At 35.2% G+C, this 27125-nt stretch overlaps 1 protein-coding gene across 2 annotated transcripts in view; it reads right to left on the minus strand.

The window, feature by feature from the left end:
• The window catches only part of vwa8 (von Willebrand factor A domain containing 8), a 246717-nt gene that overhangs the window by 117242 nt on the left and 102350 nt on the right, over positions 1-27125 (minus strand). For both annotated transcript variants that reach the window (NM_001128338.1, XM_073912021.1), the window contains 8 exon segments: positions 5259-5368; positions 5983-6108; positions 6488-6552; positions 7827-7949; positions 13447-13634; positions 15615-15753; positions 16434-16542; positions 23527-23678. In NM_001128338.1, coding sequence (NP_001121810.1) covers positions 5259-5368; positions 5983-6108; positions 6488-6552; positions 7827-7949; positions 13447-13634; positions 15615-15753; positions 16434-16542; positions 23527-23678 — 1012 coding nt within the window.

The following is a 27125-nucleotide window of genomic DNA, read 5'->3' on the forward strand; positions in this document are numbered from 1 at the left end:
ACACAAAATCTAAATCAAGTAATTATAGCGTGTCAAAGTCATATTTCTGCATATAAAAAATATTTTCCCAACAACAAAATTGTGGCTGGTGAAAATGCAGAGTGGCTAGTAATGTTGGAAAACTACTAGCCACTGTGGCTGGTGATCAAAAAAGTTCATGTAAAGCCCTGTATACATATATGACTTGATAACATGTAGGTTAGTATATGTTCCATTCATCTGTTCCATTAAATTCTGCTAGCTTTCGGTTTACTTAAATAATTAATAAACTATTATGACTTAGAAAAGTTTTGTGTCTATTTTTTTATGTTTTGTAGAAGGTAGATGTTTGATAAGTGAGGTAAAGTACATTCAGGCAGATGTTTTAGCAGAATAAAGCCCTTCTGTCTAATTCAACTGCCAATAAGTAAATAAATTTATTCAACAATAACTACCTGGATATACTTTATTCCTCACTTATTACACAGCTGATGAAAATACTTGATTTTAATTATTTAGCTGTGAACTTCCAAGGTGTTGTTCTAAGATGATAACCACTAAAGAACACAGGCTCATTCAGGAACTTTGAATCACCTTAAACATAAATCAGCTGTTTTTGTTTCTGTCAGCTTTAAATTTTATTAAAGAAATAATAAACTATTACAGCTCAGAACAATATATATATTTTTTTTACGTTTTGTGGAAAGTAGCCATGTTATAAATGAAATGAAGAATATCCAGGTTGGGTGTTTTTTGCTTAATAAAGCCCTTCAGTCTTATACAACAACGGGCTTTATTCTGCAATAACAACCCACCTGGATGTACTTTATCCTTTACATAATAACCAATAAGGCAATAACCTGACATTCAAACAACTACTTAAAAGTTTTCTGTGGATCGTTAAAATGCCATATTTACTGTAATTCTTTTAGGTATGACATAAAATGTTGAAAAAAAAAACTTAATTATCTCAATAATTCTCTTGAAACTAAAAATATTAATAATTTCACTGAATAAAAATGAGCAATGACAAGAAGGTAAAATTATTGTATTAATATTAATATTATGATTTGTTGTTGTTGTTTGTTTGATTATAATGTTAAATCTATACATTTAGTGTTATCAGCAACAGTAGTGAGGGCTGAGGATGAAATCCTAGAACCATTAAGAATAAATATGTGCAGCAGCAAGAATGGGACCATTTTTGATACGAGATGAGATCATCTATGCAAAAAAAAAAAAAAAAAAAAAAAAAAATCAAAGATGACACCGATTTTGTTCACGTGCAAAGTCCTGAATCTGACACAAGTCACATTTAAAAACTCCCCAGGCTTCATGTCAGAGCAGATGAGGAACAGATGCATTTGCCAAAGCAAGACAGATGATGACTGACAAGTGTGAAGGGCTCACAGTGACCCTAATTGGATAACAACAGGCGGTCTCGCTTATGACTGGATGCTTTGGCCAACAGAGTGCAGCATTCAGGCTTCAGAAGTAAAATAAATATAATAATAAATAAGCTTATTAAATGACATTACAGTATATGGTTCTGGAAAAAGTATGTTACCTGTCATTCTTGTGAATAATTAAGAATTTTAGTTCATTTATCTTGTATGCCACAGCTGATCTTTTCCTTGATTGCAATACTCATTCATAAAAAAATAAAAAATAAAAAATAAATGGCAATCAAATCTCCCAACTACAGCTTTTCTGCCCTGTTTTAACTTCACTTACTGTACTCTGCAATCTAACAACCATACACACATCAGAAAACATATACAAATACTAAAGCTAATAAACTCCATTTAAGATATTCTGCTTGATTGAAAGGCTGTCTGTATTTCTTTCCTGCCAGCTCTGTAGATGGTTTGCCGCAGTAATTGCTGCAATCAAAGCTTCTCAATGAATTGTAACAAATGGAAACAAGATAAAAAAAAACTACATTGTTTGCTAATGGGGTTGCTAAATGTGTGTGTGACAACTGTTGTTTTAGTATAGAAAAAAGTACAAAGTAACTAGTTAATGTAATTAATAAAAAGTAAAGTAAGGAATTACTAATAATTTTATGTAATTTTAATCACAGTTAATTTAATCACAGTTACTTATAAGGTATTTGCCTTAAATACTGTAAATAAACTTAACATACAGTTGAAGTCAGAATTATTAGCCCTCCTTTGATTTAAAAAAAAAATAAAAATCACAAATGATGTTTAACAGAGCAAGTATATCTTCACAGTATGTCTGATAATATTTTTTTTTTCTGGACAAAAGTCTTATTTGTTTTATGTTGGCTAGAATAAAAGCAGTTTTAATTTTTTTAAAAACTATTTTACAGTCAAAATTATTAGCCTATTTAAGCTATTTTTTCTGATGTCTACAGAAAAAAACATCACTATACAATAACTTGCCTAATTACCCTAACCTGCCTAGTTAACCTAATTAACCCAATTAAGCCTTTAAATGTCACTTTAATCTGAATACTAATATCTTAAAAAATATCTAGTCAAATATTATTTACTGTCATCATGGCAAAGATAAAATAAATCACTTATTAGAAATGAGTTATTAAAACTATTATGTTCAGAAATGTGTTAAAAAAAATCCTCTATCCGTTAAACAGAAACTGGGGGGAAAATAAACAGGGGGCTAACAATTTGGGGGCAAATAATTCTGACTTCAACTGTATATTTAAAAAAAAATCAATTAATCAATTAAAATTTTGTTATGCAAATATATTTTGCAAAATAAATGCATTTTGTTAGGTTTGTCCAACAATTGCATATGCATAAGAATGATATTCGAAATGTCAATATATGGTGTAGGTCAGGGGTCACCAAACTTGTTGCTAGAGGGCCGGTGTCCTGCAGATTTCAGCTTTAACCCTCATCAAACACACTTGAACATGCTAATCAAGGTCTTACTACTGTAGGTATATTTGAAACACCAGGGCAAGTTTGTTGAGGCAAGTTGGAGCTAAACCCAGCAGGGACACCGGCCCTCCAGGACCGAGATTGGTGATCCCTGGTGTAGGTCAATATATGGTTAATATGAATTTTGGGACCCAATCATACACCCGGCGCAAGATGTTATTGCCATGATTTGTTGCAATTTTCAGAGAAGTGCAACTATTATTTTCACATATAGTGCCACATTGTTTAAATAGCAAATCAATTTGACCACTTTGTGAGGTCTAAAAAGAGAGGTGTTTTAGGACGCATTGTTAGGCGTTGCTATTTAGAAAAACTGAAATAGACCGCACCATTGACCAACTAAAAACTGGTCTAAAGTCCTGCAAAAAGTGCGTTAGTTATGTGTCTTTGCGAGTTAAAATGCTTAATACACAAATATCTTTACAGTACATATGAACAAATATATATATATATATATTATTTACTACATAGATATAAAAAAACACTACCTTCATGTCTTCTTCATGACCCGGCTTTTTTCAGTTTATTCAGGACAATTTGTATCTTTATTATAATGTAATAATTACTATTATCAGTATTATTTATTATATGCATATTCATATATGTTTTCATAAAAACAACTTTAGATTTGTCCACCTTGACAAATAGGACACAATAGGACGTTTGTTTGGATATACCTTATTTTTCAAATAATTATTTGCTGGAAATAGAACTAAATTTAGAAATAGTTTTGAAACAAATCTTTGTGCTTAACTAAAGAAATTAAGTAAGTAGGCTAGAGGATGTCGTCAGTGGAGTGCATACAACACCCTTTACTTATCCACAAAAGTAAAGGAGTAAAGAGTAAAATTTAAGAGAAAGTAAAGAGGCTGAATGAAGGAGGCTAATTCTTTATCCTCGTGCTGCAGATGGGCTATTTAACTGTTTTCTCACAAGTGAAGCATTTAGTTTTTCCGCTTACAAAGTCCACCATGTAAATAGCAAATGCACCATGGCGCAATGCAACTGACTCTTAAAGGGAATGTGAGATGAGACTCTGATTTGTTTAATGCATGTTATGCACAAAACATACTCATAACTCATTAAGAGAATAAGCACAACCCTGTTACACCATGAGCCAGGGCGCAAACCGTATTTTCCGTCCTTAAAATAGCAAAAGTGGATACAGACTCACCCTTAATGCTTTTGCGCCATGCGCTTTAGACTTTGCGTCTAGATTAATAAAATAGAGCCCATGGTGTTTAACATTTTTTCATGTGTGATTTTTTCTAAAAAACAAAAAAAAAAATCTAGTTTAGAAGAGCTACATTTCTGCCAAAAGCAGTGGTTCTTTTTCTTAAAAAGTTACATTTTTTGTAATAATTTATCTACTAATTTGTGTGTGTCAGCTGATAATTTGCAAGCTTTTTGATGTACCAAAATATTTCCTACAATTTTATTGAATTACTTACCGTACTGTGCTACTATTGAATTTTAGAAACTTTCTGTCATATATCACACCTACCAAAAGGGTACCATTTGGCAGTGTAGACACAAGCTTGATAAAGTTGACTAAGGCCCCGTTTACACTAGTGCGTTTTAGTTTGAAAACACATAAGTTTTGCTACGGTTACGCCATCCGTCCACACTACGTTGGAGTTCTCGAGCGCCGAAAATTAATATTAGCAACTTAACAGACAGCAGAAATGTTGAGGCGTCGTGCTGCATATATGAGCGTCATCTTCACTGTGTGGATCTTTATAAAACGGAGCCGATAACAACTGCCTCCTTTCAATTTCAGTGAAAATACGAAACACACCCTCTCTTCTGCTGAATATCAGTTTTAATAATCGATAATTATAAAAGTATAACATACAATAAGTTTATACATTGTAGGAAATGAAGGCAAGCGATCAGTCAATGTACCTGGATTAATCATTAACTTATCTTTGCGCTTAACCAAAACATGTTACCCGTGAACAAGTAACTTAATAGATTCCAATGACCAAAGTCAGGGAATTGGCCTATGTCGTTAGATAAAGACAACAACATGAATGAAATATCACGTTTAGCAAATATAGTGAGATTAGATCCAGCGGGAGATGCTTGATGAGCAGTCCGACAAGCAGAACTCTCATCTGGGTAGAAATGCTGGAGTGCTTGCCCGAGAGTGTGTGTGTGATCACGTGATGTGCGTTTTCAGCGTTTTGGTGTGGACGGAGAGCTGTTCAGAAACGCTGGGTAAAACGCGAGTGTGGACGCGGATCGTTTTCATTCTACAACGCCGTTTTAAAACTAAAACGCACTAGTGTAAACGGGGCCTGAATTGTACTGTACTGCACACTGGAAATGAGGATGAGAGTTATTCACCTGAGTTGTTCCCAAAACCAGAGCTAACAGCGTCTTCACTGATGGCATGCAGCTGGCAGACCCCCGTCTCCTCTGCGCCCATGTGCATAGGCTTCGTCAACAGGAACTTCCTGTACATGATGGTAACACATTTAGCTGAAGATGTCCCAGTGGCTGAAGCAAATATTCTTACAATCAAATAATTACATTTATATTTTCTACAGACGCTGTTTCTACAGGTGGTTTGTCAAGCCCACTCACCTGGGTGAAGCATACTTCCTAAATACACAATATATCTACTTATTTTTTATATGGAGTAATTGTAAAAATGTGATTAAAGTGCTTGGTTAAAGTGTCAAAGAGATGAAAGTGGTTCTACAGGTTTACACTCAGAATTGTTAATATTTTGGGGTGGGCGTGTGGGGTCTTGAAAAAAAAGGCATTTGGGGCGTGTGGGGGTCTTAAAACAAATAGTGTTTGTTGTTTGTTCAAACTACTTATTTCCTGTAAAATGAGCCAAAACAACAATTTAAAAGTTTTTTTTAACACAATTTAAATGTTTTATCTACTTAAATTTGTAAAAACTAATAAGTTAACTGCCCTAATACAAACCTATTGTGTGAAACCCAGCATTTTTTACAGTGTAACTTCTAAAAAGACTTGATTTTTCAAGTCTGAACAATGTGGGCAAACAACTAAAATACGAAAGAATCCTTGTGATTTATTATTATTTTTTTAATGGCACCTGTCAGTCTTGCTTTCAACAAGAAGCCATCGGTCTTCAGCTACCAGGAACACAGCCTTGAGATTGATGGGTAGATGGATGGTGTGAACCTGACCTTCTAGCACATCGACAACATCCAGCTGATTCCTGTCCAAATAGAGCAGATTAAACATTAGTTGACCATGCCTGAACAGGACACCAGAGCTCTGTTAAAAAACCTAGACTTTATAAGACAGCATCCAAACTGAAAGAGATACAACCGAAGCAAATAATAATAGTAATAATAATAATAATAACAGTTGATCATTTACTCGCACTCATGTTGTTCTAAACCCATAAGAGCTTTGGTTAATCTTGGAATGGCAGACAGGAAATGTGCCACTTCACAGGCTTAAACTCACATGAATCACTGAAAATGCTCATTTTTTATTTCTGAATGTAAAACGCTGTCAGTCTAGGCAGCTCAAAAGGTTTCAAAATAAAAAAAAACTGCATTCACACATGAGATCATCAGAAAGTAACCTACCCGTTTTCTTTGTAGAAGAGAAGCCAGTTTTTGTGGGAAAACTCCTTGCACATTTTGTATCCTGGCTAAGGACGACAATTAAAAATTTGTTTAAGATAATTGTAGGCATGATTAAATCGTTTTAAAGTACCAGATGTTATGATTGCCGTGACATGTAAATTACTTCTATTTCTGGTAGAAAAACATTCAGACCGTGTCCATAGCTAATATAAGCTGCGGCTCTGAATAAGTGCAAACTCTTTGAAATGATTTAATTTCATTTTAGTTTGAAAACAATTGTGCATAACTTTATTAACTATAAAGGAGTCAATGTAAGTCAATGAAATTAAATAAATAAATATATTTATTTAAATATCTAGACTTAATAGAACTTACCAAAAACAATTCAATGCTTTATCTCTTTATCCACATGGCATTTAACCAATAACTGCCATCAGAAAATATGTAAATGTGTTTAAATTAGAAATCACAAGGGATATATAATTTAACATTTGAGGTCAAAAGGGTTTGGGTGAAAATAAAATAATAATAAATTGAATAAGATCAATAGATACGACTGGTCAAAAAAAAAATGAAAAAAAAAAATAATTAAGATGTAACTGTAAACTCCTAACTCTAATCTAATTCAATAAAATACATTAAATAAATGTTAAAAAATACATAATTTAATTATATATGAATACATTTTAAAATGTGTGAGGGTGACATGGTAATTGAAGAAATATTTTTTTGTCACTGAAATTTTCTGGCATAACATGATTAAAATAAAGTGTTATAAGCTATGAATGTGCTTTTAGACCAGTAGTTCTCATCCTTTTTAAAAATAAAAGCCATGCTGGAAATGTAGAGATTCTTACAACTTTCAGAGTATATGCACAACCAAACAATTTAGGGCAATAAATGAATTTGAAATGCCCATGGAATTCGAAAATCGATTAATTTATATGGCTTACTTAAACATAAAGTTTATCAAAGACAGTCGACTACCTTGGACTTAATGAAATAGTTAAAAATGAAAGTTTACTCTCTATTACTCACTCTCAATTGGTTACAAACCTTTAATTTCTATGGAACCGAAAAGAAAATATTCGGAAGAAAGCTGGAAACCAGTAAAAATTGTAGACATAACCAATACTATGAAAGTCAATGGTTAGTGGTTTTCAGCATTTTTCAAAATATCATGTTTTCTTTTTAATATAAGAAAGCAACTCAAAGGTTTGTAACAAGTAAAGAGTGAGTAAATGATGACAGAATTAACATTTTTGGGTGAACTATAATTTTTATTTCACTTAAGGCTCCTATATGGTTGAGAAGCACTGGTCCTGATGCAGATTTCCACCTGACTCTCTTTGCTGTTCCACCAGTTTGAGGTCTTCCGTGGCGCTTCGTCCTGTTTGTCCTGAGACAGAATCAGCCTCCTCACAGCACCAGTAACCAGATCCAGATGCAGCACTGTGTTGCCCTACAAAACGAGACAGGAATGTTCATGTAGTTCCTTTTTTAAAAAGAGGTCAGATCATTTCGTTTTATTCCCTGAAGCACTCTTATAATGTTAGGTTAATGCTGAGGTTTTATCCTCCAAGAACACTCATAATTTAGTTTAACGCAACCATGTTCCAGCCTCCCTCTGACCCTGGGCTTTAAAAAAAACAGCTCTCCCTTTAAGAAACCTAAAGGTTATTTTGCACTAATTTGCTCAGATTTTGTTGAAAGGATATGTTGATGCTAGTTTCCAAATTTCAGAGTTGGTATCGTAGCGGTATGACCATTACACAAAACAAAATAGCTTGACGAGGAATGGAGTGTTTAAATCCATTTCATAGAAAGCACTGATTGGTAGTGAATGAATGTGTGTGAATAAGAAGGTATTAGGGTGTTTCACACTTCTCAAGAGGCATCTGCTACATAAAAACATACACCAGAGTAAATATTGATTTATTCTGATATGGCAACCCCTGATAAATCAGGGACAAAGCTGAAGGATAGTGAGCAAGTGTTATTCATTTGTTATTCAGATATTTTAAATAGCTTAAATTTATTTGTCAGACAAAAGCATAATGCCTCATTCGCACTGGCAGAGACTTTTTAGCTGCTTAATGCTCTTGGTAGCGATTGAAAGTGTCAGTGGGTGTTCCACCTTGAGTATGTCTACAGCAAGGAGAATACAACCGGCCTATGCAGAAGCTGAGAGTGGATGATGTGAGCTCTACTGATTCTCCTATTGGCTGTCGCTCAAGAGAGTAGCTCTGCATTTGCATAAAGTTGAAGGTTTCTCAACTTTGTTGCATTGCTCTACACGCCCACCTTGTTGCCAACAGTTACTGTCGCTTGCATATATGGAGGTCGCAGAAAGTCCTTCGCTCTCCGTTGTAATGAACAGGTCGCTTGTCGCTTTGCCACTGCTAGTCACTCGAAGAGTGAATGCAGCATGAGCAACAATAAACCATTTAAGAATGTCAATTTTTTTTAAATTAAAATTTGCAAAAAGATACACAAATTGGGATCATACAAATACAAAGAAAATGAAAAATCAACAAAAATAACGTGTGTGTGTGTGTGTGTTAGTGTGTGTGTGTGTGTGTGTGTGCATTTAAAGGTAACTTGGTGGACAAGTCAGAGAACATACAAAGGAGACAATAACAGTCAAAACATAAGCAAGTAACAGATATAAACAAAACAGATAGAAAGAAACGAGTCAGTGGTAAGGAGTGACAACAATGCTTGTAAAATATGATGGTAAAAATTACAGTAAAAAGAGTACAGTAATAATAACTGACAACAATATTTAATAAATTACAAGTACTACACCAACTACTACTACAGAAAGTTACTAAAATTACAACTACTACTGATGCTACTACAGCCACAACCACGACTACTACAATGTCTACTACTACTGATACTACTACAACAATGACTACTACTACTGATACTACTACAGCGTCTACTACTACTACTACTACAGGAATCACTGCTACTACAACATCTACATCGACAACTTCTACTGGGGTGGCCAACCCTGTTCCTGGAGAGCCATCTTCCAGCACATTTCAGTTGCAACCCATATCAAACACACCTGCCTGTAATTATTGTTCAGGTCCTAATTAATTGGTTCAGGTGGTTTGACATGGGTAGCAACTCCAGGAAGGTGGCTCTTCAGGAACAGGTTTGGCCACCCCTGATCTACTACTTCTGATACTAGAATGTCAACATATTGTAATATATAAAATACAGTGTCATTCATTTAAAATGTTTTGTATTTTGATATATTGTTTCAAATGTAAGTGTTTATCCTGTTAAACAAAACTACAAGGTACTGTTTGACTCAAATAGCAAAAAAAAAAAAAATCTATTGCATTGTGATGTTAAAGTAGTAATTAAGTAATTAAATTACTCATTGGGTTGCTCAGTAATACTAAATACAAATGTAATTAGAAAAGTAGTTTAACTACAATCTTGATGATTAATTACTAATTTTACATTAATTATATTTTTGAAGTAACACACAATTATGTCATCAAAAGACCAGAAGCTACCACTCACTACACTTGTGTGCAGGCCAAGAGCTATTTGCTTAGGTTCTGGATTAAAGCTAATCTTACTCTAAATAATGTTAATTTATCTTGCACAGTCCAATTGTTTTGTTTCATAAGACTTAGGAAGTTCCATTAGGAGACATAGGGACTGATATGCCACAGTCATATCACCCTGCAGCCCAAGACTGGTTACTCACTGAAGCTAAGCAGGGCTGAGCCCAGTCAGTAGCTGGATGGGAGACCACATGGGAAGCCAGCAGGGTGTGCTTAACCTGAGGTCTGTGTGAGTCCAATTGCCCCATATAGTAAAGGGGACACTATTCTGTCGGTGGGCGCAGTCTTTCGGATGAGACTCTCTGTGGTCATTAAAAATCCCATGGCACTTCTCGTAAAGAGTTAGGGTGTCCTGGCCAAATACCCTCCATTGGCCCTTACCAATCATGGCCCCCCAATCACCGAATTGGTTTTATCATTGTCTCTCCTCTCCACAAATAGCTGGTGTGTGGTGAGCGCACTGGCACCGTAGTCCTGTGGCTGCCGTCGCATCATCCAAGTGGATGCTGCACACTGATGGTGGTGTGGAGAGATCCCCCACATGATTGTAAAGCGCTTTGGGTGTAAGCCCATACACAATAAATGTGCTATATAAATACACATTACATTTGGACTCATTTGTATTTGTTTATATTTAATCTCAAAAACAGATGACAATTGGTTTGCATTTTATGAATCACCAAGGACCACAAATTCAGCTAAAAATTCAGCTAAAATCTGAAAAACTTACTTTTATCTTTAATGACCTGAGGTGGAGTAAATTAACTGCAAATTTAAATTTTTGGATAAATTATTTCATATTTATTGCTCTACTGATGAAATAAAAGTCACTCACATTTTGGAGGGCCTGACTGTGAGTAAATTAACTGCATCTTTTATTATATATTTGGCTGAACTATTACTTTAACTTTCAATTGACTTTTATGAAAAAAAAAAAAAAGGAGACAGGACAGGCTTTAAATTCCCCTTCACCATTGAATCTGCAGGATAATAGTTTCCTTACACTCTGGCTTGCGTTTACGGCATGCTGTCTGTGTTATTAATAGAAGCCTTGCATCACTTCAGGACAGATGGAGGGTTTGGCGGGCCGTTTTGGTCACTGCCTGCACTGTTCCATTCAACCTTTGCTTTTTCTCTCCAGGGAGAGTAATGACCCCTGGATGGCCCACTGTGATGTCTGGACGTCTGCATTTTTAGATTTTTATAAGCGATTAGTAATCATGTTCTCCACATCTCTTTTTTTCCACTGCTAACAGGTGTTTTAAAGTTTCAGGCTTTTGCTCTAAACACACACCAGATGCACTGTGAATATGAATTCCTATTTGATTTTTTATTCATATGTAACTAGAATGTTTATTAAAAACAAGATGATACACTAAATTACCAAAAGGAGTGATCTCTGAAAACTCACGTTTATAAATAGTTAATTATAAAACCACAGGCTTTAAAAGGGAGTTAAGACAGCTTCCCCTCTTCTTGTAAGATTTTCCATTAGACCAGCAGTGCACAGACATGTAAATGGAGGGCAACTGTTCTGCAAAGTTTAGCTGTAATTTAAACACACATGAAACAGCTGATCAATGACCATGCCCACATGTACAAGGATATTTGTATAAATCATGTTCCCTGCCTTCTTTTAAAAAACAAATATGAAATCGCAAAAAAAGCACTTCGATGTACACTTAATGGACACTTTATTAGGTACACCTTACTAGTAATGGGTTGGACCCCCTTTTGCCTTCAGAACTGCCTTAATCCTTCGTGGCATAGATTCAAAAAGATAACAGAAACATTCCTCTGAGATTTTGGTCCATATTTATATGATAGCATCATGCAGTTGCTGCACACTTGTCGGCTGCACATCCATGATGCGACTCTTCCGTTCCACCACATCCCAAAGGTGCTCTATTGGATTGAGGGTCTGGTGACTGTGGAGGCCATTTGAGTACAGTGAACTCATTGTAATGTTCAAGAAACCAATCTGAGATGATTCTTGCTTCATCAGAAGATGGGTACACTAAGGTCATAAAGGGATAGACATGGTCAGCAACAATACTCAAGGACGCTGTGGTGTTAACAGTGCTCATTTGGTACTAATGTGCCTAAAGTGCGCCAAGGAAATATCCCCCACACCATTACACCTCCACCAGCAGCCTGAACCAATGATACAAGGCAGGATGGATCCATACTTTCATGTTGTTGACACCAAATTCTGATTCTACCGTCTGAATGTCACAGCAGAAATCAAGACTCAGACCTGGCAACATTTTTCAAATCTTCTACTGTCCAATATTAGTGAGCCTGTGTGAATTATAGCCTCAGTACCCTTAGCTGACAGGAGTGGCACCCGGTGTGGTCTTCTGCTGCTGTAGCCCATCCGCCTCAAGGTTGGACATGTTGTGCGTTCAGAGACATATCACCATGAACCAGTCTGGCCATTCTCCTCTGACCTCTGGCATCAACAAGGCATTTGCGCCCACAGAACTGCCACTCACTGGATATTTTTCTCTTTTTTAGACCATTCTCTGTAAACCCTAGAGATTGCTGGCTGTGAAAATCCCAGTAGATCATGCAGTTTCTGAAATACTATAAACCTGCCCGTCTGGCACCAACATCCATGCCAAGTCAGCGAGCTCTGTGTGGGGTCGTGTCACATTTTAAACATTTATTAGCAGTGGACACTTAGAAGAATGATCATGTTGCCTAAGTTCATGCTCTTTATGTATGTGTGTGGATTGTGTTTTAAAGAATTTATTAAAGCATTATAATTTTGGTGATAGATACTTTCAGTTCAAAATCACAAAACTCTCTCAGGTCCTATTAAAATGGTCTTTGTGCTTTGAATAATATTGAAGAATGAGGAATGAAAGTTAAATGAAATTAACATTCTTTTTTTGGGTGAACTCTCCTTTTAAGCGTTTTTGGGAAAGTAAAAAAAAATCCTACAAATAAATGGCTATTTGAAATTTAACTAGTGACTAGCAGAATTTAAAGAAACATATATTTTAAAAGAACAAAATATCCAAATCCTATATTCTTTGTAAAACCTCACACAACACCATCTCGACAGACTGAACTAAATCTATACACTCACATCTCAGCCGTAAATTTGTTTTGATCTTTGAACATTTCCATCCACTATTATTTAGTCCCTTCACGAGTTTGCTGGAAATGATGCATCTGATCTTCTGTTTCCAGGCTCAGATAATAACACAATAACATTATGGCAGGAATGACACCAGTAAATGGACTGGTAATGGCAGCAAGTAGATGGCAACACTTTCATGTGTAATACCCATGAAGTAGGGTAGGTTACAGGTCACACACACACATACACACACACACACACACACACACACACACACACACCTGTTCTTCATGGAGCACCACCTGGTCCTGCAGCGGGTTGCCCAGCGCTGCCACAGAGACGAAGGGCTGCCAAACTCCACTGATGGTCCTGGGAAAGATGTCATAGAGCTCTATACACTGTACCGAGTCTCCTTTCTCCTTCATAGCATACAGCGATACAGGGTTACACGTGGCCACATAAATGGAATCTATAAAAGAGAAACAGAGTCATTATTTTACACCATATTGTAAAATAGGCCTATTTTACAATATGGTGACTGAGACCAGAAGGAGGGAGTCATTCGTTCTGGTTAAACTGCCACTGCTACGACTGCCATTCATTATAATGTATTCATTATAATAGAAAAAATAATAGCAAGTTTGTAAGTTACACATTTAACAGATTTAATAAATGGCTGCTGTTTTGTTCAAGTATACTATATGTAGCCTAATGTGCATAGTTTTGAACTGAAATATAACAATATATTAATATTCATTCTTTCATTTATTTTCTTCCACTTTTCCAGGGCTGGGTCACAGGGGCAGCTGTCTCAGGTGAGAACCCCAGACTTCCCTCTCATCAGACACTTCCTCAAGCTCCTACAGGGGGATCCCAAGGTGTTCCCGAGAGATACCAATTTTATCGCTCATCCCTACTTCTAATTGCAGCAACAAAAAACAACAAAATATCACACTTTTATAATCACACTTGATAAATACAGTCTGCAGAAACCCTTTGATTAACATTGTCTCTTTGCACGTGTCATCGGAGGGAGAAAGCTCTGCTCATTAATGACAATCTCTCTCATTAGCATAGACAGCCCTGAGTGAGAAGCAGCCGTCTTGAATCTGCTGCTATGCTAACACATAGGTATTTTTAGCTCTGCCCTCTTTTCAAAATAGGGCTGGGAGTTATTTCAAGGAGCTATAAAAGATTATTGAAGGGGTATTTTGAGCTGAAACTTCACATACACAAATTGTGGTAATTATATTGTTGCTTTGGTAATACAATAAACACAGCAATATTAACATAATAACCTATGCAGCACTTTTTCTAAAAAAATCTCTCTCTCTCTCTCTCTCTCTCTCTCTCTCTCTCTCTCTCTCTCTCTCTCTCTCTCTCTCTCTCTATATATATATATATATATATATATATATATATATATATATTATAGGCGACGCAGTGGCGCAGTAGGTAGCGCTGTCGCCTCACAGCAAGAAGGTCGCTGGGTCGAGCCTCAGCTCAGTTGGCATTTCTGTGTGGAGTTTGCATCTTCTCCCTGCGTTCGCGTGGGTTTCCTCCGGATGCTCCGGTTTCCCCCACAGTCCAAAGACATGCAGTACAGGTGAATTTGGTAGGCTAAATTGTCCATAGTATATGAGTGTGTGTGTGAATGAATGAATGTGTGTGGATGTTTCCAAGACATGGGTTGCGGCTGGAAGGGCATCCGCTGCGTAAAAATGTGCAGCATAAGTTGGCGGTTCATTCGGCTGTGGCAACCCTGGATTAATAAAGGGACTAAGCCGACAAGAAAATGAATGATTGAATATATATTATACTACAATAACACAGTTGCTACAGTTTACTTTAGTATAAGCTACAACAGTATTTATAGTTTATCAGTTCAAGATAACCCCACAGAAGGCCATATCATTCATTTTAAATACTTCAGTGTGTACAGTACTATACAACATACTACAGTATAATAAGCAATTTATAATAAGTATCCTATATAGTGTTTTTTCATGTGGGTTTAGAAGTAGATCTATTAAAATCTAATGTAATATCACCAACGTTATTGTTAGTCTTTATATTTTAATCTATGTAATGTGAATATTTATGTAAAAAACAATACTTCAAAAATACCAGTCAGTGTGTAATAATTACTGAATGTAATCTTTAAGCTGTGTTTTCATTGAACATTTGGCTATACATATTACATGATAACAAATGAACCTATGTCTGATAAATACGTAGGCTTTGTGCTATTTACAGTGTTTCATTCATCCATGTGCAATTGACTTGTTAGATACATATTGACTGACAGGAAACTATTATAATTAACGGTGATCATTATCCTAGAGTGAATGGGCAACAAAATGAACGGATCCCTACTTTTGGTTTCGATTTCAATAACTGAAAAAAAGGCCTATAAAAATAAAATAAAATAAAATAAAATCAAGCTTACCTTTAGCAGTGGTGACGTCACAAACGATGTTGACTTCGTTCATAGGGATTTGCCAGTGGGCCTGTTCCTCAGTGAAGCTTAAAGATCTGGACTCATGTCTTTCAGAAGGGTAACTCTGAACCCGGAGAAACACTGGGCCCTAAAGAGCACCACAAACAGCACAATAAACTAAACAATAAACTGAAACTGCCAACCAAATCACTGTACATTTTAAACTGTCTGACGCATATAAACATCATTTTTGGCATGTTACTTTGACTATGGTAATATAATGTGACACTTTGAGATTATATTGACGATGACAATATAATATGACACTTTATGCATGTTATGATCTCCAAAAATGAAAACACTGTAACAGACCTGTCATTTTTGATAGCTTTAATTTATGCCACGGTCATGCCAAAGCATGAGTTTCTTTATTCTGCTGAGCACTAAAGAAGGTATTTTGAAGACAGCTGAAAACCTGTAACCCTTGACTTCCACAATATTTGTTTTTCCTACTATAAAAGTGTGTAAATGATTACAAAAATGTAATTTTTGAGTGAACTACACCTTTAAAGCTTGAGTCTGTTATTTACATTAATGAAAAATTTATGATGATTTTTATCTATTTATGAAATGTATGACTTCATGGCGACTTTTCAGACATAAACCGATAAAAATTAAAACTTTACAATTTCGGAGTGAGAAATGAATATGATTTACAGTACTTCATTTTCATTAGATGGACGAGGTTTAGCTGTTGCTATCATGATTTATTTCATCAATTCATTTCAAAGCTAATAACAACTTTAGAAATGGAAGGGTTTAAGATACCTTGATATCGATCCGATGGGACTCTGTTGGACACAGCAGCTTCCGTCGTGTATTACCACCCTGACTGATAGTCCAGTAACCTGTCATCTTACAGTCTGGCAATGGCAACCTAGAAAAAGTGTATTGGGTATTTATCCTGTTAAAACACACTGATTGTGACAAAATATATTGGTCATGAAAACCCCTTACTGGGTCAACTTGACACCTACACACTGCAAAAAATGCTTTTCTTACTAACATTTGTCTCGTTTCTAGTCCAAATACCTGAAGACTCTTAAATCAAGAAGGATTTTTCCTGCAAGCAAAAATGATTGTCGTGTTTTCAGAATTTTTTTTTCAAAATGAGTTGAGTTTTTTACTTAAAAAAGGCAAAATATTCAGCCAATGGGGTAAATATAATAATCTAGTTTTAGCTAGGAAATAAGATTATTTAACCTTACACCATTTTCAGAATATTGAGCTTGTTTTGAGGAAAAACTCACTTCATTTTGACCCATTTCTGAAAACAAAACAATATTTAACTTGGCAAGAAAATGCTTTTCGATTTAATTTTTAAAACATATATTCGGATTAGAAACAAGACAAAACTCTGAGGAAATATATGTTTAAATATTTTTTGTCATTTTTGCATCTTTAAAAATAAGTTAAGAACTTATTCATACTTGGATGGAAATTAGAAAATAATGCGCATGTAAATGAAATGGTAGTCATGGTTTCATCCCACTACCCATGCCTAAACTCTGAAAACGGCTCATGTCTCTATAGTAACGCTGAAATTCATTGATATTAATGAAGGTTGCCCTTAAACATCTGGCTGTTGCGCAGTCTTTATTCTCAATCATTACTTCACTAATCTGCACTTTATGTACATAGGATCTGACAAAAAGTAAAAATATGAATGTAATTAACATTACAATTTTTTTCATGTATACATCAATGATTCATTTTTTAAAGGTTTGGAGCCTGTACGTATTTCCTCCAACAACATGCTGTTTTTTAAAAAATGTACACAAAATAACATGTTTTCTCTAACTATGATGCTCCTTTAGAACTAATCCAGCATGTTAAAATTGTATTTTAAAGGATCATATGACACCAAAGACTGGAGAAAAGGCTTCTGAAACAGTTTAACATAAGAAAAAAAAAATTATATCTAACAAAAAACTGATTAATAATGCAATGTTGCATTTTTACATATTTAATTTGAAAGGAAATATTTGTTTCTTCCCAAGAAACAAAAAACTCAGTAGATCAGACGGAAAATTTGACAATCAAAATCAAGTGAAAAAATAAGACAAATATGAGACGGAAGAAACAAATAATTTCCTTTATTGAAAGTGTTTAATATACAACATGAAGTTTTTTCCTCTGAGTGAGACATTATTTACTGTTTAATAATTCTGTTGTGTAACATTTAACAAATAACAAGCAAATTCCAAAAGGGCACTTGAACAGACGTACACACATCAGGGATACAAACGTCACACAAAGAGCCAATTCAGATTAATATCTCCCTCTGCCTAGTGCCGTCCAAACCACTGCATTACAGAGACACAACTGTCTCTCTTTAACAAGAATGCAAAATCCTTACGATTAAAATTATTGAGCTGAACACACAATCATTGAAACAACATTGTTTTGTCGACCACATTAGGTGTGTTTTCTTGGGCTTACACCAAATGCAGAGCACTGCATCACTTGCTCTAGTTTACCTACAGGATGTTTTTCACCTCATTCTAATTTTTAGCTCAAGTATTATTCAGTTGTTTGCACGGAAGATGCGTTGAATGTTTGCGTCACACCAAATTAGAATTTAAAGGGATAGTTGACCACAACATTTTTATTTACTCACCATTTATTCACCCTTAAGTGGTTTTAAAACTTTATGAGTTTGTGTCTTCTGTTTAAAACACAGAAGAAGATATTTTAAAGAAAGCTAAAAAACCTGTAATCATACTTCCATATATGAAAAACAAATCCTCAAACAATCAATGGTTCTTATGGTTCAATGGTTCTTAAACTAAACTGAACTTCAACTGTGAAAACTGCAGTTTCAAATCACTAAAACTTGATTTGTTAAGCTGCTTTATTCCCATTCCCATTTCCCTTCCCAGATTGTGTCAAAGATTTTCACACTTTTAAAAAATTTCTTCTTTTGTATTTAACAAGATAGAAACTACAGTAGTAAAGATTTGGACCAATTAACGGGTGAGTAAATGACACTAATTAAAACTTTAGGTATTTGTTTAATAGTTTTGGTACATGAAGAAAGTGAACAGATGATAAATAATATGCGGCTCACTTTGTGTGCTGATATGCCCATTTATCTAATTCATAACTGCCACTAGTTCTGAGTGCATGAGAGTGTTTTACATGTAGTGGCAGTTGGTCAAATATTTGTAACATAGCCTGTAATAAATAATAAATAGCCTACTGATAAAGTAAGTTATATAACAAACAGGTGATGTGCTCCACCGGCACGATAATCTTAATATTATTTTGTAGTTTGTGCAGTGGTTTTCATATGCGCACGTTTAAGATTTGAGGTAATAACATTGCCATGATGATCAAAGAAATGGAAACATTCTTTACACCCCAACGCAATTTAATAAGACACTATAAAGGCTAAATAACTTAATTCTTATAATGGCTTTTTGCAGTCTAGGGCGTTCTCACCATGTATCTTTTCTAAAGGATACAGTATAGTGTAAAAGCATGTTTATTACTAAAAAAACTAAAATAAAATTAGATTTTATTTGAACACATCACATAAGGTACACATACAGAAGTGTCTATCTAGTATTGTGAAAAGGCAAAGCTGAAAATCTGTGGTTAAAGCGCCACCCAGCCGTCAAAAGCTGCTGGCGCACCAACTACAGCCGCTGCAATGGAATAAACTGCGGCAAAGGGAACAATTTAAAGTAGTGACATCTGTAACAGGTCAATACAAATAAAGCAAATAAAGCCAAATCTCTGCCTGGGGCACAAATGATGCGAATGCACATTTGCCATCAATCATGAAAAATTCAACTAAAATGGAAAACTTGCATGAGGCATTAAAACATTCCACGTGTAATCAAGAGTGAGTGATTCGATGCTTCTCGTTCGGTGTGAACCCAGCATAAAGGCCAATTAATCATGTTCACGGCAACCGCGTTGCGCATTCGATGTCATTCATGTCACCCGGTGAAAATTTGTCTATACTAGTGTTATTTGTTTGACTTTGTATACAATCAACTCATGCAAATATAGGTGAATTTATGCAAGGTGGTTCGACTGATGTGCGCATTTAGCCTTGCGTATTCTGTGCAAAAATCAAACAAACTTCAAGCAAGTTCTAAATAGACGACGACAAATAACCTATTCTAAATCCAAAAGAGCTAATTTGGCGGAAAGGTGACAGGTTAGCTTCCCTGCTCCAGATTACCCACTTTGAGAGTGTGCAGTATTAGAGATACTCAAATCCAATTTGATTCTGCCCAGAATTATTCACATTCTTTAAAAGCACTAACCAGACCCTGGCTGTGTCCGAAAGCTTAGACAGCTGACTTATTGTATAGCTGCGTTAATAGGCGGTGACTGTGGAACTCTGAAACTGATTTCAGGCAGACTTCTGAAACAGCGAAACGATTGAATCATGTACAACAGTGATCCTCAACCACCGGTACCGGTCCGTGGATCAATTGGTACCAGGCTGCACAAGAAATCATTACTTATTTCTGTTTTATTTTTTATCTGACTATGAATGATCTTTTATTTTAAAAAATGACCATAATTCTCTTACATCTAGGTCACTTGAGTGGCCAAATTTAACCCAAAAGCAGCAAAATGAGTAAGAAACAGATGTCTTTGGAAAGTTTCTTTGCTAAGGGGAAAAGACCCGGTGAAAGACCTGCGAACTGCCGCAATCCATTAATCAACATATCAGGTGAATCCACCATGCCTGTGCAAGACGATCAACTGATGGAGATCACAAATGACAGCGGCCTTTAAGGGGTGATTCGCACAATGCATCTTTTCACACGTTCATAATTTCCAATAGAGGTGTGCGGCTTGAGCGAGGCACCAGGCGCACCCAGTTGAAAAATGTTGCAAGCGCACTACGAAGCCACAGCTTTATACTTTGTATGGAATATACACATTTCAGTAGACTAATTATCCCAGACAGACAGAGAGCACCCAAAAAAAATCAGTGCTTTGGAATTTTCTCCATAAATAAAACTTGTATCCGTGTGACAGCAATGTTTTGTTAGCTTGTCATCCTCTGAGAAAACAGTTAATGGTCACCTAGACCGTTGACCAGTCCGCGGTGATAAAAAGGTTGGAGACCACTAATATACAATACACTAGAAAGAGCTTTAGTGATAACTAAGAGATGGTAGCCTCCAAAGAAAGCATTTTTTAGCTTTCAGAGACAGCCAGTCAACAAAGTTGTCAGTTTTTAGCAATATTAGCCATAAATTCATGGAAGTTTAAACAGCTTTAATTTATTGAAAGCTTAAGTATGCAATTTGCTATTGCATGTTTAATTAAATGAGCAGTATTTGTGTTAAATGCATCTGTTAAAGGTGAAGTTGCTGACTTTTGGGCAAGAAATTATAAAGGACTAGACATACAGTATAACATCTCAGGCATAACCATTTTTCAGTGTCCATATAATGCTTAATGGTGTATTATGATAATTAAATTCCAAGACATTCAGGCTCACATTAAGCAGTCTTTTCAAGGTTTCATTGATCAATAATATACTGCCTGACAAAGTCTTGTCTCTTAACAAAAATAATGTACAGTATAGAATATAAATTCATGGTGCAGTGGGAAAATAATTAATATTGTGTATGACTCCCATTAGTTTGGAGGACTGCATACAACATCTCTGAAATGACTCAAATAACTTATTATTAAAGTCATCTGGAATGGCAAAGAAAGCGTTCTTGCTGGTCTCCCCGAGTTCATCAAGATTCTTTGGACTCATCTTCAAAGCCTATTCCTTAATCTTACCCCAGACAGGCTCAATAATGTTCATGTTGGGTTACTCGGCTGGCCAATCCTGCAGCACCTTAATCTTCTTTGCTTTCAGGAACTTTGATATGGAGGCTAAAGTATGAGAAGGAGCGCTATCCTGCTGAAGAATTTGCCCTCTCCTGTGGTATGTAATGTAATGGGCAGCACAAGAGTCTTGATTCCTCAGGCTGTTGATGTTGCCATCCCCTCTGCAGATCTCTTACACGCCCCCATGCTAAATTTAACGCCAAACCATGATTTTTCCTTCACCAAACTTGACCGAATTCTTACAGAAACTAGGTTCCATGCGGGTTCCAATATGTCTTCTGCACAATATGTGATGATTGGGATGCAGTTCAACAGATGATTCATTAGAAAAATCTACCTTCTGTCACTTTTCCAAATGATCAACTAGAAGTCAAGTTACTATTTGTTGCTCTTACAACTGAGATCGATAACAAGACTTTTGTCAGGTAGTGTATAATGAGATTATGATTAATCTGCAATTGCCTCTCTGGCTATACCACTAACTGTACTCAAAAAAAAAAAAGAAAAAAAAAATTGCATTACTAATGCTTTGCTTCTTAGACTTTACACACCTGTAACTCGCCTACTGCACTTATTCATTGTTGCTCTTACAGTTTTGTAAATTGCTTCCTTGTCCTCATTTGTAAGTCACTTTGGATAAAAGCGTCTGCTAAATGACTAAATGCAAATGTAAATGATTAGCAGCACAGAAAAAGGCTGCAACATTCATTTTAAATGAAAACCATTAAAATGAAACACTTTTTATTTAGGTTCATATGAAGAGATTATTACCGATTTTAAAAATTGACAGATATGATTTTATGTTGTGTATTATAAGTACAATTGCAACAAAAACTAAAATGGAAGTATTTTTAGTTCTGGAGTTTCTAAAATCATGTTTTTACATTGAGTTTTGATGAAAACAATTGCAAAATAAAAATGTATTTCTTTAAAAAAATCAGTTTTTCTGTTTTAGCAAATGAGCTATTTACTATCATAATTTTTTTTCCCGATAATTTAAGGACTTTATAAATGTCACTGTTTTCAGAGGTTTTCCATTATATTACAAAAAGTCAAATTCAGATTTGCTATTAGATTTAGTCTGATATGGGACTGTTAAACGAGATGATAGGTGACACTATGATAACACTAAAATAATGGTCCATTAACATTAGCTAATGCATTTACCAACATGAACAAACAACGAACAATACATTACAACCTTTATTCATGTCTAATACATTAGCTAATAATGTACTATAAAATAAATTAAAGTTATCCATTGTTAGTTCTTGTTAAATCCAAGTGCACTAGCCAATGTTAAAAAGCACAATTGTAGATTTCAATAATGCATCAGTAAATGTTGAACTATGACAAATAACCGCTGTACAAGATAGTTCATGCTTAATTTTTACATTGTGACTACTTTAAAGATTAGGTTAGAAAAAAGAATAGCAGCTACAGAGATACCAACAACTGAAATATAGCCATATGGGTTGCATGCCAGTCAAGTTTTTGGCATCTTGGTCACTAGATTGCCAAAACATCAAGGCCCTAGCATTAGTTGACCAATAATAATGTCAAAAAACTAACTGACAGTTATAGGCCACCCAATTCTTTTAGTTTTTGCAAGTGACCCTTAGAAATCATCTGTGCCTTGTAACCACAAATAAATGGCATAATAAGAGAGTCAAGCTGTTTTAAAAAAGAATGGGCAGCTAAATAGGCAGATTCTGGAAAAGATAAACAAAACAGGGGAAAGAAATGATTTCATACTTAATTCTTAGTTCATCCTTAATTAATTGTTAGTAAATACATTAGCTAACAAAGAATGGACCATCATTTTTATATTTCATATTTGGTGCCATGCCGATGTTAGTATGAAAATCAAACACTTCACCTTTAAAGAAACACATTTGTTAAAGAGTATGGTTTGAGGACTATGTTAAGCAATTTTTTTCTACAAGTAGTCAAGGACATTGCAGATAGAGAACTTGTCCTACATTTTTCTATGACATTGCATTGACGGATACTAAAGGGTCAATAGCAGCTGAGCTCTTACTCCTTGGCCAGGTGGACGCTGGTGGGTTTGGCGCCGATTGGAATGCCGTGTTTGTGCAGAGCTGAGATCAGCACCTCGCGCATGTCCTTGTTATAGGAGTCGAAGTCAAACACATTCCTCACCACGTTGGCCAGACCTTCATCTGGAAATTTCTACGGAAGAAAAAAAGAAGGTAGGTAAGCCACAAGACAAGCGTGTTTGGTCATGATGACGCATTAAAAAATATAAAAGATTTGCCACATTGGGGAAATAGAACAAATGTGTTTTCTTTCAGTTCATGAGTGAGAATTTATATTGAAATTGAATGAGAAATTGGTATAACTTTAGTTTCGGGACAAATTCTCACCGTTAACTAATGGCTTATTAGGACCAAACCGAATCTGCAAGCACAGAGGCCGTTTTTGAGCCCACGATTTGATCTGTTTATTCAAAGGTCCCAGAACAAATCGGGGTAACAAATCTGGCATGTGACCAGGTATTTGAGGGCCTACTCACCATCCGTACCGTGCCCAGGCCCGTTTCCCGCATCGTTTGAGAAGTGTGAGTGCGCTGAATCGGGCTCAAGCATGGTTCACTTGGCCGGCCCTGGCCCGATTGGAAGAGGTGTGCCTGAGCGCGGTTCACTTGGGCTTTGGCACGGTACACTTGTGTGTGAGTGCAAAACGCACCAAAGCCCGAAACTGAAAGCGAGACGTGACTTTTAAGGGGCTGTTTCATATGGATTTATTAATTATTCTTACTGTTTAGTGAATGCAAACTGCCGTAGTTTATTAAAGACGCAAACTCCTCACAGCACGACAGCTGCGCCGCTTCAGCAGACCTCCTCATTCCTGCAGCACGAGAGCTTTATGATTGTTTATGAGCGCCAAAAGTGGCGGATCTGTTCGGCGAAATATCTGACTGCGTGTCACCGCATCCCTAAGGACTGTTTGGAGAAATATTTGACTGCATGTCACTGCATATCAAACGAATGAAACGATATAACTAGAGAAATCTCCACTGTGCTGCTGATTGAGAGAGCGCTTCTCACTGAACAGCGCAGCAGCAATGACGTAAGCGTGCCGAGACCCAAGGCCGTCAGGGGAGACGGGAGGGGGGACAAACATGCTTTGGCCTGGTTCAAGGCAACTGTACCTAGTGTGAGTACGGCCTTATTTAAAATGATTGTTTTTGGTTTTGTATATTGAAAAGTACAATTGCAAAAAAAACATGATTTATAGAAATAACTATAAGTAATGGAAATTCTGCAAAATTTATATAGTTTGAATTTAAACAAACAAATGTTCAATTTCAATATTTATAATTCAACTTAATTTGTTTGTTTAAATTCAACCCAAATGAATTGTTTACAAACTCTTTACTATTTCTTTTCATTTTTTATGGAGTTTCTGAAACCTTGTTTTACATTGGGTATTGATGAAAACATTAGATTTCTAAAGAAAAAAAAAATCTACAAACAGTGGCTATTTGTTTTACCAAATGAACTACATACGATTATATTTTTACTTTTGATAATTTAAGCACTTTATAAACTCAGCTGTTTTTAGAAGTTGTAAAATGTTACAATCACTCCATATCCCTATAAAACATTGTGCATTTCTGAGTGTGCCTCACACAGTGAGTGGGTTAGACAAGCCACCTGATAAAAATATTCTTTTCTCTAGTTATATTTTTGGTACTATGCTCCCAAAATCATGCTGCAAAAGTATTCTACAACATTCTTAGCAGAAAGAGCAAAAATGTCTGAAGATTCTGTCTGGCTCAGCTAATTACCGTGCATATAATTAACAAATAAATGATATAATATTATAATTATTATTAAAAGATAAAGTATATAATCTGCATAATCGACATCCCTAATCCTACCCAATACCTAAACCCAACTACTACCTTACTTGGTTACTATTATTAAGCAGGGAATTAAGCTAAGAGTCTGAAATAGTTTGTTATTAGCAAGAAACAGTGTTACCAAAAACCTTGTGAATTGCAATTCAATAAGCAATTAAGCCCAGAACAACTAGAAAAATGTTTAAAAATTTAGAAAACACAAATAAGACCATAATCTAAAGTATTAACAGCAATTTAGTAGTAAAACAGGTTGTGCACAATTAACAATTCAGGTTGTGGTTCAGGTATTTTAGCTGTGAAATAAGTATACTAAATATATATACTAGCATTAGACAAATTTAAGCATGAACAGTCAATGAAAAATTTTGTCTCTACAAACATGTTTATCAATAATAGAATATTTATTTGTTAATCTCTTAAAAGTACAACGTATTGCATAAAGAGCTCAAAATTAAAAGGGGAAAGGAGACAACTGGAGTAAATATTTTAGATCTGTTGTTTTCAACTAATACAGTATAAATATGAATACTGAAATCTTTGTATAAACTTGAATTGTACATCACATATGTACAGCTGAAGTCAGAATTATTAGCCCCTTTTTTAACCAACCCCCCCCCCCCCCCCCCTTTTTTTTTTTTTTTTTTTAATATTTCCCAAATTATGTTTAACAGATCAAGGAAATTTTTACAGCATGTCTGATACTATTTTTTCTTCTGGGGAAAGTCTTATTTGTTTTATTTTGGCTAAAATAAAAGAACATTTTAATAAAATAATAATAATAAAAATATATATTTTAAGGTCAAAACTATTAGCCCCTTTAAGCAATAATTTTTTTCCAATTGTTTACAGAGCAAACCATCATTATACAATAACTTGCCTAATTATCCTAACCTGCCTAGTTCACCTAATTAACCTAGTTAAGCTTTTAAATGTCACTTTAAATAATACTATTTATAATTCTGCTAATAATTAATAATTCTAATAATTCTAATAATAATATTTGACTGTACATTGTATATTATAATTTAAACATTTAACCTCCATTTACATTAACAGACAATAACCTTAAGTATATGTATAAAAGTATATCTAATAATTAAACATTACAGTAATCATTAAACACTTATTTTGGACCATTTTAACTTAAATTTTAAAACATGTCCGGTTTGAAACCTTATATTAATCATTATTACTATAATTCCTAAAAAGCACACGACCTGCACAATAATTAAACGTTTTATCCATGTTAACATCATCTCTGTTGGTTTTCAAGTATTACAAAACTACAGATCATTTTTCCTTAACTAAGAAAGTTCTGAGAAAAAACTAGTCAATAAGTCGAAAGCTTGTTTAATAGGTGGTAATACAAGGCAGTTGTGAAATTGACAGCTTTCCTGAAAGACTAGTCGAATCACATTAGGTCAACTTTTCGAGCTAGCTGTTTATAGGATTCCTGTTACTGACTCTAAAGCATGAGTGATTGTGCAACCAGAAAATCCATAGTGGTTTATTTGCCTGAGCTTGATCTGTGCAGTGCAACTCATTGACTGTGATCTCCATTGAGTGAAGAGCAGTTACATGTGTTGATTAGGACGCTATGGTTTTAACCATGTATAAGCTATTTAGAGAGGTTTGTACCATGTCTAGGAAACAAAATCAATGTTCAGCATTAAAATATTATTGATGTCATAGCCATGTGTTGTGCGATAAGTTGATATATTGGTTATTGTGACAGGTCTAGTGAAATGCCA

This window comes from Danio rerio, chromosome 9 (assembly GCF_049306965.1).
Source record: "Danio rerio strain Tuebingen ecotype United States chromosome 9, GRCz12tu, whole genome shotgun sequence".
NCBI classification, from domain to species: domain Eukaryota; kingdom Metazoa; phylum Chordata; class Actinopteri; order Cypriniformes; family Danionidae; genus Danio; species Danio rerio.